The 13,554-nt window shown below is 39.5% G+C and overlaps 1 protein-coding gene across 3 annotated transcripts in view; it reads right to left on the minus strand.

Moving 5' to 3' along the window:
* Positions 1-13,554, minus strand: part of MINDY4 (MINDY lysine 48 deubiquitinase 4) — a 74,331-nt gene that overhangs the window by 58,703 nt on the left and 2,074 nt on the right. For 2 of the 3 annotated variants that reach the window (XR_003992072.1, XM_030490900.1), the window contains exons 2-5: positions 12,997-13,116; positions 11,380-11,588; positions 7,284-7,542; positions 5,812-6,230 (exon numbers count right to left, since the gene is read on the minus strand). Coding sequence is in view for 2 of the 3 variants with exons in the window: in XM_030490900.1 (XP_030346760.1) it covers positions 5,812-6,230; positions 7,284-7,542; positions 11,380-11,588; positions 12,997-13,116 (1,007 nt within the window). In the remaining variant the exon portion in view is untranslated. The remainder of the gene's footprint in view (positions 1-5,811; positions 6,231-7,283; positions 7,543-11,379; positions 11,589-12,996; positions 13,117-13,554) is intronic. The other variant, XM_030490908.1, reaches the window with a different exon arrangement.

The raw sequence follows: 13,554 nt of genomic DNA on the forward strand, positions 1-13,554 counted from the left end.
ACAGATCACAGACAAAGATGGAAGGAAACATGCAAAGGTAATTTACTATTAGGCTGATCCAACTCTGAATTCCTTTCCATTCTTTTATCCGAAATGTTGCACTCTGACTAAACTCCTATTTCCTAGAAATGCCACCATTGCCCAATACATCCTCTTCCTCTCATAGTGAGAAAAATTTAATGAATTCCTCAGGCATTGCTCATACACACTGCATGTCACTGAGTGTGCTGGCATATACTGAAATCAGTTGGGGGTTTCTGACTGATTTTAAACAGGCTCCAGGTTATAACAATGTGGCCATCTGAGCTCAGACTTCATTTCACAGAATATGCTATCGAGGTGATGAGTACTTTTGGGAACTGCTCAACATCTCACAGGATAAAACTTTATTACTTACCAAAATGCCAGATATTATTTTAGACAAAGCAATCTCATCTGACACACTGATTTTGAATATAACAGTGAAATATTACAGCCCACTGGGCAAACAGTACAGAATTCACTATTCCTAGAAAACCTATTTTTATATCAAAATGCAGAGTAGAAAAGGCTGGAGCCAATCATAACTGTTGGGTAAACAGTGTATATTACATAACTTTGATGGAACTCTTTTTCCTTTGAGTTGGAAATTCAATTTTATCAAAAAAAAAATCACAGAACTGGAATATTGCTTAGTATTCTTTATGAAATCCGACATTTGCATATTAACCTTCATTAGGCACTGTATTTTCCTGTTTCAACGATAGCCCATATTTAAAAGAGGGCAACTGCTTCAGCTTTCTTATTTCTATCATGAGTTCAGAATCACAGAACAACTGAGGCTGGAAAGGACCTCTGGAGCTCACCTAGTCCAAACCTCTGTTCAGAACAGGTTACAGTAGAGTAAGTTGATCAAGACCATGCCATGTTTTGACTGTCTTCAAGGATGGAGACTCCACAGACCCCCTAAGCAACCTGTTCCAGCATTTCCACCCTCACAGGAAAACATTCCTTGATCACCTGTGTCAGGAAGTTATCATCAGTGCAGTCCAGAAACCTCCTGGATTGCTTGTGCTCTGTTTTGTTGGTTGTGCTGATGAAGGGAAGTTCAAATCCTGCTCTGAATTTGCTCAGAAACTCATGGCCAGCATTCTCTGCTAACGTTCATGTAAATGAGCACAGCTTGGGGCCAGGAATGATTCAGGATAAAAATGCGTGAGAGGATCTTGGCAGTTTTAGGCAGTCAATCATAGGTTTGTGACAGATAAGGTTTGATCCTCACATAGAAAATAAGCTTGTTTATTTCTGTTAATAACAGAAAGCATGAATATTAATCCTTTAAGGACCACAGCACTTTCAAAATATTATTTTGAAAGTTTCGGGTATCTAAAAGAATACAAAAAACATGCAAATATTTTTAAAGGCTTTAAAAGATTTCTTTGAAGAAGATTAGTATTTTGTTTTCCTCTAAGGATCTCCTAGCTTCATAAAAGTGAATTTTCAGGGACTTTTTTCTGGAACGTATGAAATGGAAAAGGCAGGAATTTTCAGTAATACAATGGGTTCACCTGTACTGGTCCCCATTCAGGATGAAGAAAGCCATAGGTAGTTCATAAAGCAAAGTAAAGCCATTCACTCCTTGTCAGTTTTACACAGACATGCAGGAAGTTGAAGAGAGACAACTTTTCTATAGCAACACATATTGCCTTACCATAGAAGATTAGACTGTCTTCAGAATTATGCTACAAAGACCGTTTTGAAGGAAAACACACTATAACACTGAGGATACATTTTGCATTCACATTTTGCATTCGATCTGCTTGAAACTGAAAGAAAGAAGGTATATACTTGGGATAAACTGCAGTGACAAATGTGCTAATCTGATTTTGTAAAGCTGAGAATCATGTCATGAGTGGAAAGTGATTGTTCTTACCCTGTTTTAGTGAGAATCATAGTGTGACAAAGTCAGATGAGTCCTTAAATAAATACACGGAAGAAACATAAACAAATCAATACAACCTAACAGAAAACCAACAGCAGAGCAAGGAAGATAAAAATACAAGCAGATGATACAAGCTTTAGACAAAAAATGCCTAAAGGAACATGAAAAATAATTAGAATAATTAGAATTAGAATAATAAGAAGAATTAGAATAATTAGAACATAGGCAAATGTGTAGAAAGGAACAGAAAGATCAGTCAAAAATTAATGTCATCTATGGATAATATGGCAGAAAAAAAGCAAGTGCAAGGTAAATATAAGGGAGAAATTCCTCAGGCTAAGGACTGCTAGATGCTGGAATATATTCTCAGGGAAGAGGTGTCACTTCAGTCATTTAAGACTGGACTAGACAAACCCTTGGAAAAAGTATTACAGCAAATATACAGAGAGATTAATGAGTAACTGCCATAGAAACAAATGACCTTAAATGGTCTTTTCCATCTGTAACTTCTAAGATTCTATGAAATATGAGTAATGTTCCACTAAGGAACTTGGTATCTATGGCAATTTACTAACCCTACCCTATTTGTGTTAGAATGCAGAGCAGTGCTACAAAAAATTATTATTATTACCAAATAATTATTATCATTATTATCACCAAATAATGTGTGATATTTTGGGAACCACTAAAGAGCGCTCAGTGAAGGCGAATTCAGTTGAGAGACTACTGCAGGAAGAGAAATTCTCTGAACTGACTGGCAGTCACTTTCCTGGTGGTGGAGATGAAGTGCATCAGAGATACTTAGGTTCTGGTTGGAAAAGGCATCTGAAGCCAAGCTACACAGTCATAAAACTGTCCCTCCTGTCTGAAATATCCATCTGTACTGGCAGGCTGAAAGGAAACCACTAGCTCACATTCAGTTTTGTAGCCAAGACTGATGGCAAGGCAAAGGAGGGTATGGCAGATGCAATTAGAAGAACCGGATAAGTACGGTGATTGTTCACAATGAAAGGATGAGCAGAGAATCAGTTATCTTCCTTGCTCTTAAAACTGTATTATATATCTCTGCCTTTGGACGATGGGATTCACTGCTGTATCCTTTTGCTCATTAATGGCAGGAGGAAATTTTTGTTCTGACGTAACAATATTCCCATTTCTTTTTGTTTTTATGATAGCCATCCCCTTTTAATTTCTATGAAATTGGCAAGACACCCTTAACTTCAGGTCCTGATTGCTAAGCTCTCTTGTTTCCTTGGATCTTTGATTCCAATTTTATACTTTTTTATTCTTTCAGTGCTCTGATTCTAATTTCTATGCTATTTTTCTTGGAATTGGGGAGGGAAACTAAAAGTTCAAACATGGCAACATGTTCATCTTTTTCTTAACTATCAGAGGTGAAACTGAGGTCTCCAGATAATATCTGCCCATCTAATTCAGCATAAGGTGGTTCCACTACACTGCAGAACTGCCCAGTCAAAACGCAGCTGGCCATCCCAGATTTACTCACTTACAAACTATCCAGCTGAGAACTGGAGGGTTTCCACATCACTAGCACGCATTCATAGAATTAAGGGACATGGAAAACCCAGAGAGCACTTCAACTTCAAAGGCTGCATAAGCAACAACTGTAGTATGTCTCTGCAGCTGAGACAAAAGAACTCTTTCTCGACTGCTGTGAAGTGGTTTTGCTTGCCTTTTCCCAATTTTGTTTTTTCAAGCTACGGAACATGGGGAAATCTTGACCTTCTAACACCATTTAGCCTTCCCAAACAACTCATTATTCATCATGGTTTTTCTGGAAAAGCAATAGAAAGATCTTAATCCAAGGTCTGGCATCAACTTCAACAACTGTTTATTTTTTTACAGTTCCTAAAAATCATTAATTCCATTTCAATATAGACCCTCATTCTTTATGCTGTGTGCTCAGATAGTGCTAAATACTTACTTCTTATAGGGGATTCAGCATTAAGAATCACAGAAGGGTTGAGGTTGGAAGCGACCTCTGGAGGTCCTCATCTGGTCCTCATCTGGTCCAACCACCCTGCTCAAAGGAGGACTGACGCCACCTCAAGATATTTAAGTGGCAGGGAACCTTTCCTCACTTCCATTCAAGGCTCTGCCCAGGTTAAAAGATCCTCTTTGCAGGTTAGCATTTAATTTGGATCATCACCGAAATCCAAGTCAAGAAATCTTGTCAAGAAATCAAAATTATATCTATTTGAAGAAAGACAGAGTCTCCAATTCTTAATGAGGACAAACTTCTATGTGAAATAAGGTATTCAGAGGCCTAACTTCATGTTGATACTGTAAGACAGAAACATCAAGTCACAAATCTGGCTTCTTGATGTTTCCCAGCCGCACACACTTCATACAGTGGCTAAGAATTAGATAGCTGATGAAAAGAAAGCTCGATCATTTCTTTCATTAAAACATGTGAGTCAAAATACCGCGGATCTGTATTTTCCCAGGACATATTTAGAGCTAGGTATTTCTGACCACTCAGCTAGTAAGCATTTATTCGATAACATTCAGCCTGTCTTTTGAAGCATGGCAGTGGTTTTGCTTCATTTTTTTTCTCGTATGGAGACAATGGATGCCTGCTGCCTGTGTGCAACAATAGCTATTTTTTTTTTTTTTTGCATATGAAGTACACGAAATGGAAGGAAAAATAAGATTTGTGTATCTTCAGTTTTCTGTGGGAAACAAAACCAGAATTGCAGGCGCCTAGGAATGAACTAGCTGTGGCTAATCCTATATAGATTTTCAGCTACTCATCTAAACACTTAGATTAGCACTTATGTCAGAGGTGTCAGGTAGTAACAAAGAATGGAAAAGGATCCAGACAAATATCCATGCCTACACTGTAATTTTTCATGCCTCGAAATGCTCAAGCACTCTAGCCAAATCCTGAAAGGCTCTCAAACACTGCGGGATTCGGCCAAAGGGATATAAAAATCTTGCACGAGCCAGGCCTTGTATTGTAATGGTCAATGTTTATTTGGAGGCTCACTTCTACTCTCTGTTACTTCCACTTAACTTCAGGAGTATCAGCAGTCCTGCTGATTTCAGTTAGAGTTTTCAGGAGCTCAGAGCTCAGCATGAATTCAAATGCTCCACTGGCTTTAACTCAAATCGTCTGGCAGGAATGTCCCCATTTTACTTTGAAAACAGATTAGATGGACTCTGCTTAGGAAATAGCTCCCTCTTCTGTTCTTGCTGACACCAAACCAGTCCTCGGAAGGAAGGAAGGAAGGTATTTCAAATAGAATCACAGAATCACAGAATCAACTAGGTTGATTTGAGATCATCAAGTCCAGCCATTCCCCCAGGACTGCCAAATCCACCGCTAACCCATGTCACTAGGGGCCCTCGTCTACCTGGTTTTTGAACACTTCCGGGGACAAGTCATTTACTACAGCAATGGAGCACAGCACTGCAGTTCACTGCACAAAACGGTACACTGGGGCAGTCCCCTTTCAGCCCAGCTTCTCCTCTTCTGCTCACTCCACAACTACTGCTCCATAAGTTAGGAAGTGTCAGCATGTCCAACTACAGCTGAGTGAAGTTAGGACAAAAGATTTCTTGGTCAGACACTGTCTTCCCAAATAATTTTATCCAGCCTGGTTTAAGTCTGAACTAGTAACTAGCTCCTTTCGAAGCAGTAAAAAGAAAACAGCACCTCTAGGGTGTCTCCGCTAACCAAGAAAGGAGTCATGAGTGGTTTGGGATGTCAAAAATTAGTAAGTTAAATCAACTTCTCTGCCTTTCAGTATCTTCCTCTCTTCCAGCCACTCCCTCTCAATGAAATCAGAAGGTATACTTCAGTCAATCCTAGTCCTCCATCACATTTCCTCAACATTTTAGTATAATATTATTACAAATATTCTTACCTATGGCCTGACAAACGAATCTCATTTTTCTTGAGGGATCTTTCTCTCTTCTCTCTTCCAGCCCCTGAATGTCTGTGAGGGGCACTCACTTTAAGGCTTTTCTCATTGCTGTCTGTACCAAAGCTTGGAAGTGATTTTCTTTCTTCTGTCTTGGTCCTCTCTCTTTCAGTCAGCAGTTTGGCAAAAGAGTCATCTGTATCTTTGGGGCCAGTTCTTAGTTTTTCAAAGGCTGAACTTGTGCGTAAACTTGACATAGCCTTTGATGTGAACCCCATATTTGCTTGTGTTGAAGATCCTTTGCTTTCTTGAAAATCAGTACTTGGGACACTCAGGTCACTTCCTTCGTGTTCTTCAGCCTTGAATTGTGCTGCACTGGTTATGCTAGTGGATCGTTTTGAAAGCCTCCTTTCTTGCAGATCCTAGAAATAAGTGCCATTAAAACCATAGATTAAAATTTTAGCATGAAAACAAAGGAAAGCTCTATCACTTATTTCGGGGTTAAGCAATTTGTTTATTGTTAGGAATCAGTTATATATTAAATCAGATTTTTTTAAAAACTATAAAAAGACAGATGTACACTTTTACTTAAAATTTGAGTAGTATTAAAGGCACTATACACTGTTAAAAACTGCTTTCTTTTACTAAAGAACATCAATGAAATAACTTCTAAAAGCTTAATTTGGGGGTTGTACCCAACTCAGAAAAAAACAAAAGGGATTTTACTGGAAAGACTGCCCACTACAGGTATCCAGTCTTTATTTCCAAATCAGAGATATTTATAAAAATCCAACTAATTCATTTAACTTCCATATTCTCTTTGGTGTTATCTAAATTATTTGTTCAAAATTGTGAACAAAATAAGAACAAAAATATTCTTATTGTTACAATCCTAATTTTTCACAGGGAAGGTTCCTGTCTAGATAAAAACAGCATGAAGAAAAAGAGGCAAGACTTTTAGAACTGTGTTTTGAAAACACTTACTGATGGAATACGGTCTGATTGGACCAATTAAGAAACATATTTCTAGCTAAAAGTAATTTTCAATTCCAAACTGCTACTGATTAAATGTGGGATTTTGGGAATGGAAAAAAAAAAAAAAAAGGGCAAAAGAGATGCTAAGGAAACTTTGAAAGCCATAGATACCATTAAGGTAAAAAAGCAATTTTTCTAGGAAAATGGAGAATCCCATCCATCAAGAGCTACAAAGAATCAAAAAGATTTACAAAGAAATTCTGTAACCTAAGATCACAGACAGACAGAGGTTACTTGCACATAGTGGTTCTATCCGAAACAGTTGGAATTTCTGCATTAACTAGAAACACTCCTCTAACTTACCACATATTTTCAGACTGCCGATTTAATGAATTAGCATGTAAAAGTAATTTTATTATTATTTGCAAATTACTTTATCCCAAAAGGTTAGACATAAAATCTATGGCCAAACCAAATATTTTGTAAGGGTTGAAAATCACCTCTGGTGAACTTGCTACTGGTCCAGCCATCATTCCTCTGATAATGAGACTAGACCTGGGCCTTGGCTTCTCCTTCACTGTGGATTTCAGCTCCTCGGAAATCGTTGCTGCTTTTAAATCTTCTCGACTATCTTTTAACTTCTTATTGCCATCAGAGAGTAAGTGACTGTTGTGTACTGCCCCTGTATGGCATTTTTCACTTTTGTGCTGATGTTTTCTGGATGGAAAGATTTTATCTAGTGAATTCTCAGCATCATATCTACAAGGCAGAAAAAGGCAAAACTTCAAACAGCAAAAACATGCACAATAAAATCAATGAAAACATCTCTGAGCTAATTAAATCACTGCTGTCAAATTAAGTTACGTATTATCTAGCAACAGTACTCAAATACAGTCACTTTTCACATCTCTATGTAGGCCTTCAGGACACTATTTCAATATCATTATTATGTGTCGCAATTGGTTATAATATCTGTAACCCTTTAATCTTATGCTTCTGTTATTTACCATACCATCTGGTATTTACCATACCATCTGGTATTTACCATACCATTACCTTCTGGTATTTACCATACCATCACAGAAAGCAAACTATATAGATCCAATCAAACAGCTCCTAAGCTACCACCAGCCATTCCCATTCCTTCTCTATCTTCTTTGTTCTGGCAGTTTGAAAATTTGGTAACACTTTTTCTAACATCTCTTTTTATCATTAACTTAGACTGAATCTACTGATCCCTTTCACTCTTTGTTTGAATGTATAACACAGTTCAAAAAGAAATGTACTTTTGTATTTCAGTTCAAACTTAAAACAGGGGAAGTTCAGGTTAGATACAAGGAAGAAGTTCTTTACTGTGAGGGTGGTGAGGCACTGGAACAGGCTGCCCAAGGAAGTTGTGAATGCTCCATCCCTGGCAGTGTTCAAAGCCAGGCTGGATGGAGTCTTGGGTGACATGGTTTAGTGCAAGGTGTCCCTGCCCATGGCAGGGGGGTTGGAACTATATAATTTTAAGGTCCTTTCCAACCCTAACAATTCTATGATTCTATGATTTGTGTTTTTCCTTGGCAATAGGTTACTATGCTGCTGTCATCTGACCTCTTCCATATTCTTTAGCCTGGGCCTTCAGGTAGCAACAGAAGGTGTAGTTCACACATTTGCATCTGTTTTCCTACACATACAGAATGCTATAAACAAGCTTTTCTGAAATGCAGGTGAGTTTCCTATGGATCTGACATTCCATTTTTACAACACTATACACATTTCTTTCTTACAAATATATTTTAACAAATCATGTCGTTATTAAGAATTAAAAAAAAAAAAAAAAGTCATTATTTAAGCCTGTAAGAAATCATGAGAAGTCCAATTTTCTTCATCAGGATCTGTTTCACTGTCTGCATATTAGATTACTCTTAAATGGAAGTTCTTTTATTGAGTAGTTCCCACTTCACTGAGACCTCTTTGGGTCAGTTGGTAAATTTATACTCTGTGTAACCTGAAAATGTTACCCTTCTTTACGATAACTGTCACTGAACTGTTTTTTCATTTTAGGATCTTTTTCTTCATCCTATTTCATTAGTAAAGCAATTCCATGAGTTGAAGCATCTAGTACAACAAAAACATTCCTTTCATTTAACCAGCTAAAAATTGGTTTCTGAAGTAGTATGTCTCATGTTGTGAAGATATGGTGTATATGCAACTGTAGGCAGCATGATAAGTCTCTGGGAGGAGCATTTGAGGACTGTTACTCCTGAACTAAGACCACGTAACCCCTCACTGCCAAAGGACAGAGTGTTTTAGCTCGGAGATTGTTTTAACTGTTACAGACATTCAGAAAGACTTCAAGAGGTAACTTAAGAGGAAAGAAGACTCTTTAATAAGTACCAAGTGAAAAGTACCTGTCTGATTATATTCTCCACTCCTAAAAGCATTGTTAAAAATTATCCAGGTAGTTGAAATTAAAACTAACTTCAGGCACTGGCTGTTTGACCTGTTAATGCCTGACTTTTTCTTGGCCATAGCGGATGCAAATAGCTGGGAGGATCAGAGAGCTGCATGTTCCCATGGTGTTTCTCTCACTGGTCCATTTTGTGGGCTAAAATCAGACATGGCCAAGCCAACCCATCACCTACCCATGACAGTTCTTGTTATGGCAGCTTTGCAGCCCTCTCCTATAGCCCTGCCACCAAAATGGCTGGAACAAGACCTGATCTAAGAGAAAAATGGAGCCACCTGTCCAGGAGTGCCTACCTGTGTCTGAGTGTCAGGTTCTCAGCTGGTTTCAAAAGAAGAAAACAGCTACAAACATTTATTTTTATCAGGACAGACCCCAAAACCCACATTCCTTCGTCACACCCATTCAGCCCATTTTTCCTTTCTTGCACCTCCAGCACACTTTGTCCTCTCGCACCTTGGGAAGACATAACCAGTTAGGTTGGTGCTGATGAAGGCAAGAAAATGCATACAAAATCACACAGGATTTAGATGAAAACCTCCAAGTCAATACAGGATTTGGCCCCCTTTGGAGATGGCAGCTCTCAGTGTGGCTGGGTAAGGTCGTACACATGAAAAGTCGGGCATTTCTGCTTTTCATTTTCTAATTTCCAATTTTCCTTAAATCTGATTTTTTTGGCGGAAGGAACACTTCACCCTGTATTCCTCACAGCACCATGCTACATCCCACTCCCATCACCCACATGTGCTGCTTCTGCGTGTGGAGCTTTAATTCTCTCCATGTGTGTACATGTACGTGTGCACAGTGAGGGAGGGCACACTTGTGGTGATGGGGGGAGAAGGGGTGGCTGTCAACTAAACAACCACACTGCACATGCCTTCCCCACCACTGGAGGATTAAAACCTTAGAGTGGCCTCCAGTCTAAAGCAGAGCGGCCCCATAATGCACCACTTCCAGCGCTATGACCACCACTCTACGACAGCAGCCTAGCACTCGCTATGCCGCAGCGGGCATGAGAGGGAAGTGCTCAGCTACCAATGCGCATGCGCCAGACGGGCTATAAGTGCCTGAGGAGGAGGGAGGAGGACGCCATTTTGTTGGGGGCAGGCAGGGCCCGTGAGGTGCGTGTTTAGCTGTGATGGTGTTCCTGTTAACACAGTGTGTTAGTGGATTCCTCTCTCATAAAAAGCTTTTTGCTGTAGTAAGAAAAGTCTGCAGGCACTGGAGAGGCTCGCAGGGGGAACGGACAATTTGCAGTGTCTGGGGAAGGGGAGAAAATAAGACATGTACAAGCTCTGAAGCAGTGTGATGTGGGATAGTATCGGGGAGAGAAGAGCACTTGTCAACATGCTAAAAGCTTTGTATCTGAAAAAGAGAAGCAGCTACTTCTTCTTTTGCACTGCCTGCTTTTGAAGTGTTGCTTCTCAGTTGGTAGCATCAATTTAAAAAAACTTGGTTTTCTTCCTCTATAACAAGTTGCTGGGGTCCTGCAAGCACTGATGATCAGACTTAGCTACTTGGAGCATGCTGTGTTTCAGATGAGAACTAAAATCAGGTTAATTCTCTGAGAGTCAGGACTGGGAAGATGAATTACTCTCTGTGCCCATTTTAAAAGCTTTATATTGCAGCACAGTTAGGGCTGTGACTCCACCTTGAGGCACTAAGAAATACAGTCACAATATTTGGTTACATGTGTTTTCAGGTGTCCTGCAAGATGGAAATAACTGAACCTGTACTGTTGGTAACAATACTGAATTTAAGATGGTAGGCGTTGCTTTTGACTATATAAGGCATGAATATACCCGTATTTTGAGTGCAGGTGGTTAACTTCTCATCAGAATATGCATCAATTCGAATATTTCCAACTTGCAAGACATTAAAGCTTAAATTTCTATGTCCTTCAGTGACTGAAAGATGTAACTGAGATTATCAGTCTTTCTAACTGGTAGGGAATATAAAAGCATTTTTAAAGGGTGGCTTGCATAGGGGATTTTAATAACCTGGAAATTTAAGCTTTGTATTACTAGGATAACTATTAGAAGGTACTGTAGCTGAAGGTATAAATGATAAAACTCGTAATACTACTTCCCTTACTTTATCAGAAAAATAGCATCTGCACAGGATAAAGAGAGAGAAGACTGTACCTGTGGGCTTGAGTTCTGCTTTCATCGAGTGTAGTGGCACTCCCATGCACGTGATCTTCATCTGGTAAGTCGGGTTGGTGAGATGTTGAGCTCTTACTTTGAGGAGCTGACAGAGCAGAACTTGAACTGATGCTTCGGGAAGTCCCGCGGTGCTCAAGGAAGTAATTGGTAATAATTTCAAGAAGTGTTTTCAGTGGATTCTCCTTTGCCTATCCAAAAGGAAAAATAAACTTCTGGGTGACTATTGAAACTGTTTGTTAGTCTAAAATAGGATATTCTTTTTACACTGTACAGTAGCTGAACATATTAACTACTTTTAAGATTAGCTGCCTGTGGGTGTATCCTATATGTGACTGTACAAACAATCCGGGAAAGTAGATGTCAGCTGGAGAATGTCAAGAGCTTGCAGGTGTTGCTGTGTTAAATGGAGTAAGCATGATACAGAAAAAACAACCTGTTACAATCATTCCTTGTTTTAGTGAAACATTGCTAAGATGGTAACTGTGCTAGGATACACCTTTTCTAATGTTACTTGGTCAACTTCAGAAGAATGTAGAATGAACTGGAAGGATTTTTAGTGACTGATTTCAGTATTTGTCATTTATTTTATCAGAACTTGGTGAGAAGCATGGACTATAAAACTCTTACCATGTGCATGAGATAGCTCTTTAATTATAGGCCAACACCCCACTTGTTACACTGTTTTTCAGCAGTACTCTGGAAAATATGTCATGCATACGTGAGAATTTCATTAAAAAAAAAACACACACACACAAAACTCACTACAATTTCTGCTACAGAGATGCAACTGAAAGAGGGGAGATGTAGATGAGATCTTAGGAAGAATGTCTTCCCTGTGAGGGTGGTGAGGCCCTGGCACAGGTTGCCCAGAGAAGCTGTGGCTGCCCCATCCCTGGCAGTGTTCAAGGCCAGGTTGGACGGGGCTTGGAGCAACCTGGTCAAGTGGAAGAAGGTGTCCCTGCCCATGGCAGCGGGGTTGTAAGTAGATGGTCTTGGTCTTTGAGGTCCCTTCCAACCCAAGTCGTTCTGTGATTTTTATGAAGTATACGGAAAGATTATTTTTTTTGAGTGACCTATTACAGAATAGCCTCATGCTGCTTACCAAAAGCATTGTGGTGCCTTAAGTCATGAGTGAACTGGAAATGGAAATCATTCATTGATGTCCCTGTCATCAAATATTGCTGTCTATATTACATTTCAAAGAATAATAAATGTTAGAAGTATAATTTTATCTGCCAGGTCTTAAATAAAGTTGCAAATAGAAACGGGCATGTAAAGGTACTTCCACAACTGAATAATCTAGCCATAATGATGGAAGAGGTACTAAAGTGAGTAACTGCTCCTGGTTTATTGGAGGTTGCAGTTTGTAGAAGGGTTTATGAACTGCCAGGTTCTCGGCTTCATCCCATGAGCTGCAGTCTCACCTAGATCTTAAGCTCTCCATTCCTTAGAGAACTGTCAGTGTGTCCCCAGCAGTGCAGTACCAGATGCAAGCAGGAGTTCTCTTCCATTTGGACATACTACAGTCTTGATATGTTTGGTGCAGTTTCATGGTACCTGATCCCACGTTTTGGGGAGCACCACCTGTTTCCTTACCTTGTTGCGTTTGTACAAGGAGTGTAGATGTAGGACATTCCGAAGTTCGTTCCTGTTATTGATGCTAAGTTCAGAACGTGGAAGCTCTTGGTCCATGGTGGTGATGGTTTTCTTCAAACCCTGAGAAGGAAAAGTGTCAGAGTTTAGAGTACTTGAGACGGTACAACTTAACAGATCTTCTAGCCTTGACTTGTATCCCTGACCATGGCAGGGGGTTGGAACTAGATGATCTTAAGATTCATTCCAACCCTAACTATCCTATGATTCTATGACTTCGTTGGATGTAATATGAAACTTCTGGATGGCAGTAATTAATAAGAAGCTAACCGTTAGAATCTGTACTTCAATGGTACAATCTTGCCTTATTACAGCCCACAGACGTGAAAATAATTAAGTTGGCTGTGTTGTGTGTGAGATGGAAATTAGTGAGCATGACAAAAGAAGAAAGGCTTCCATGCAAGTGACTTCAGCTGCTGAACTGCCTCATAAGGCTGGCTGATCAGTATGAAGGCCCCAGCAAACACCTGGACTTCAGGTACAGACAGTTCCAGAAATACT

This window comes from Strigops habroptila, chromosome 1 (genome assembly GCF_004027225.2).
Source record: "Strigops habroptila isolate Jane chromosome 1, bStrHab1.2.pri, whole genome shotgun sequence".
Taxonomy (NCBI): domain Eukaryota; kingdom Metazoa; phylum Chordata; class Aves; order Psittaciformes; family Psittacidae; genus Strigops; species Strigops habroptila.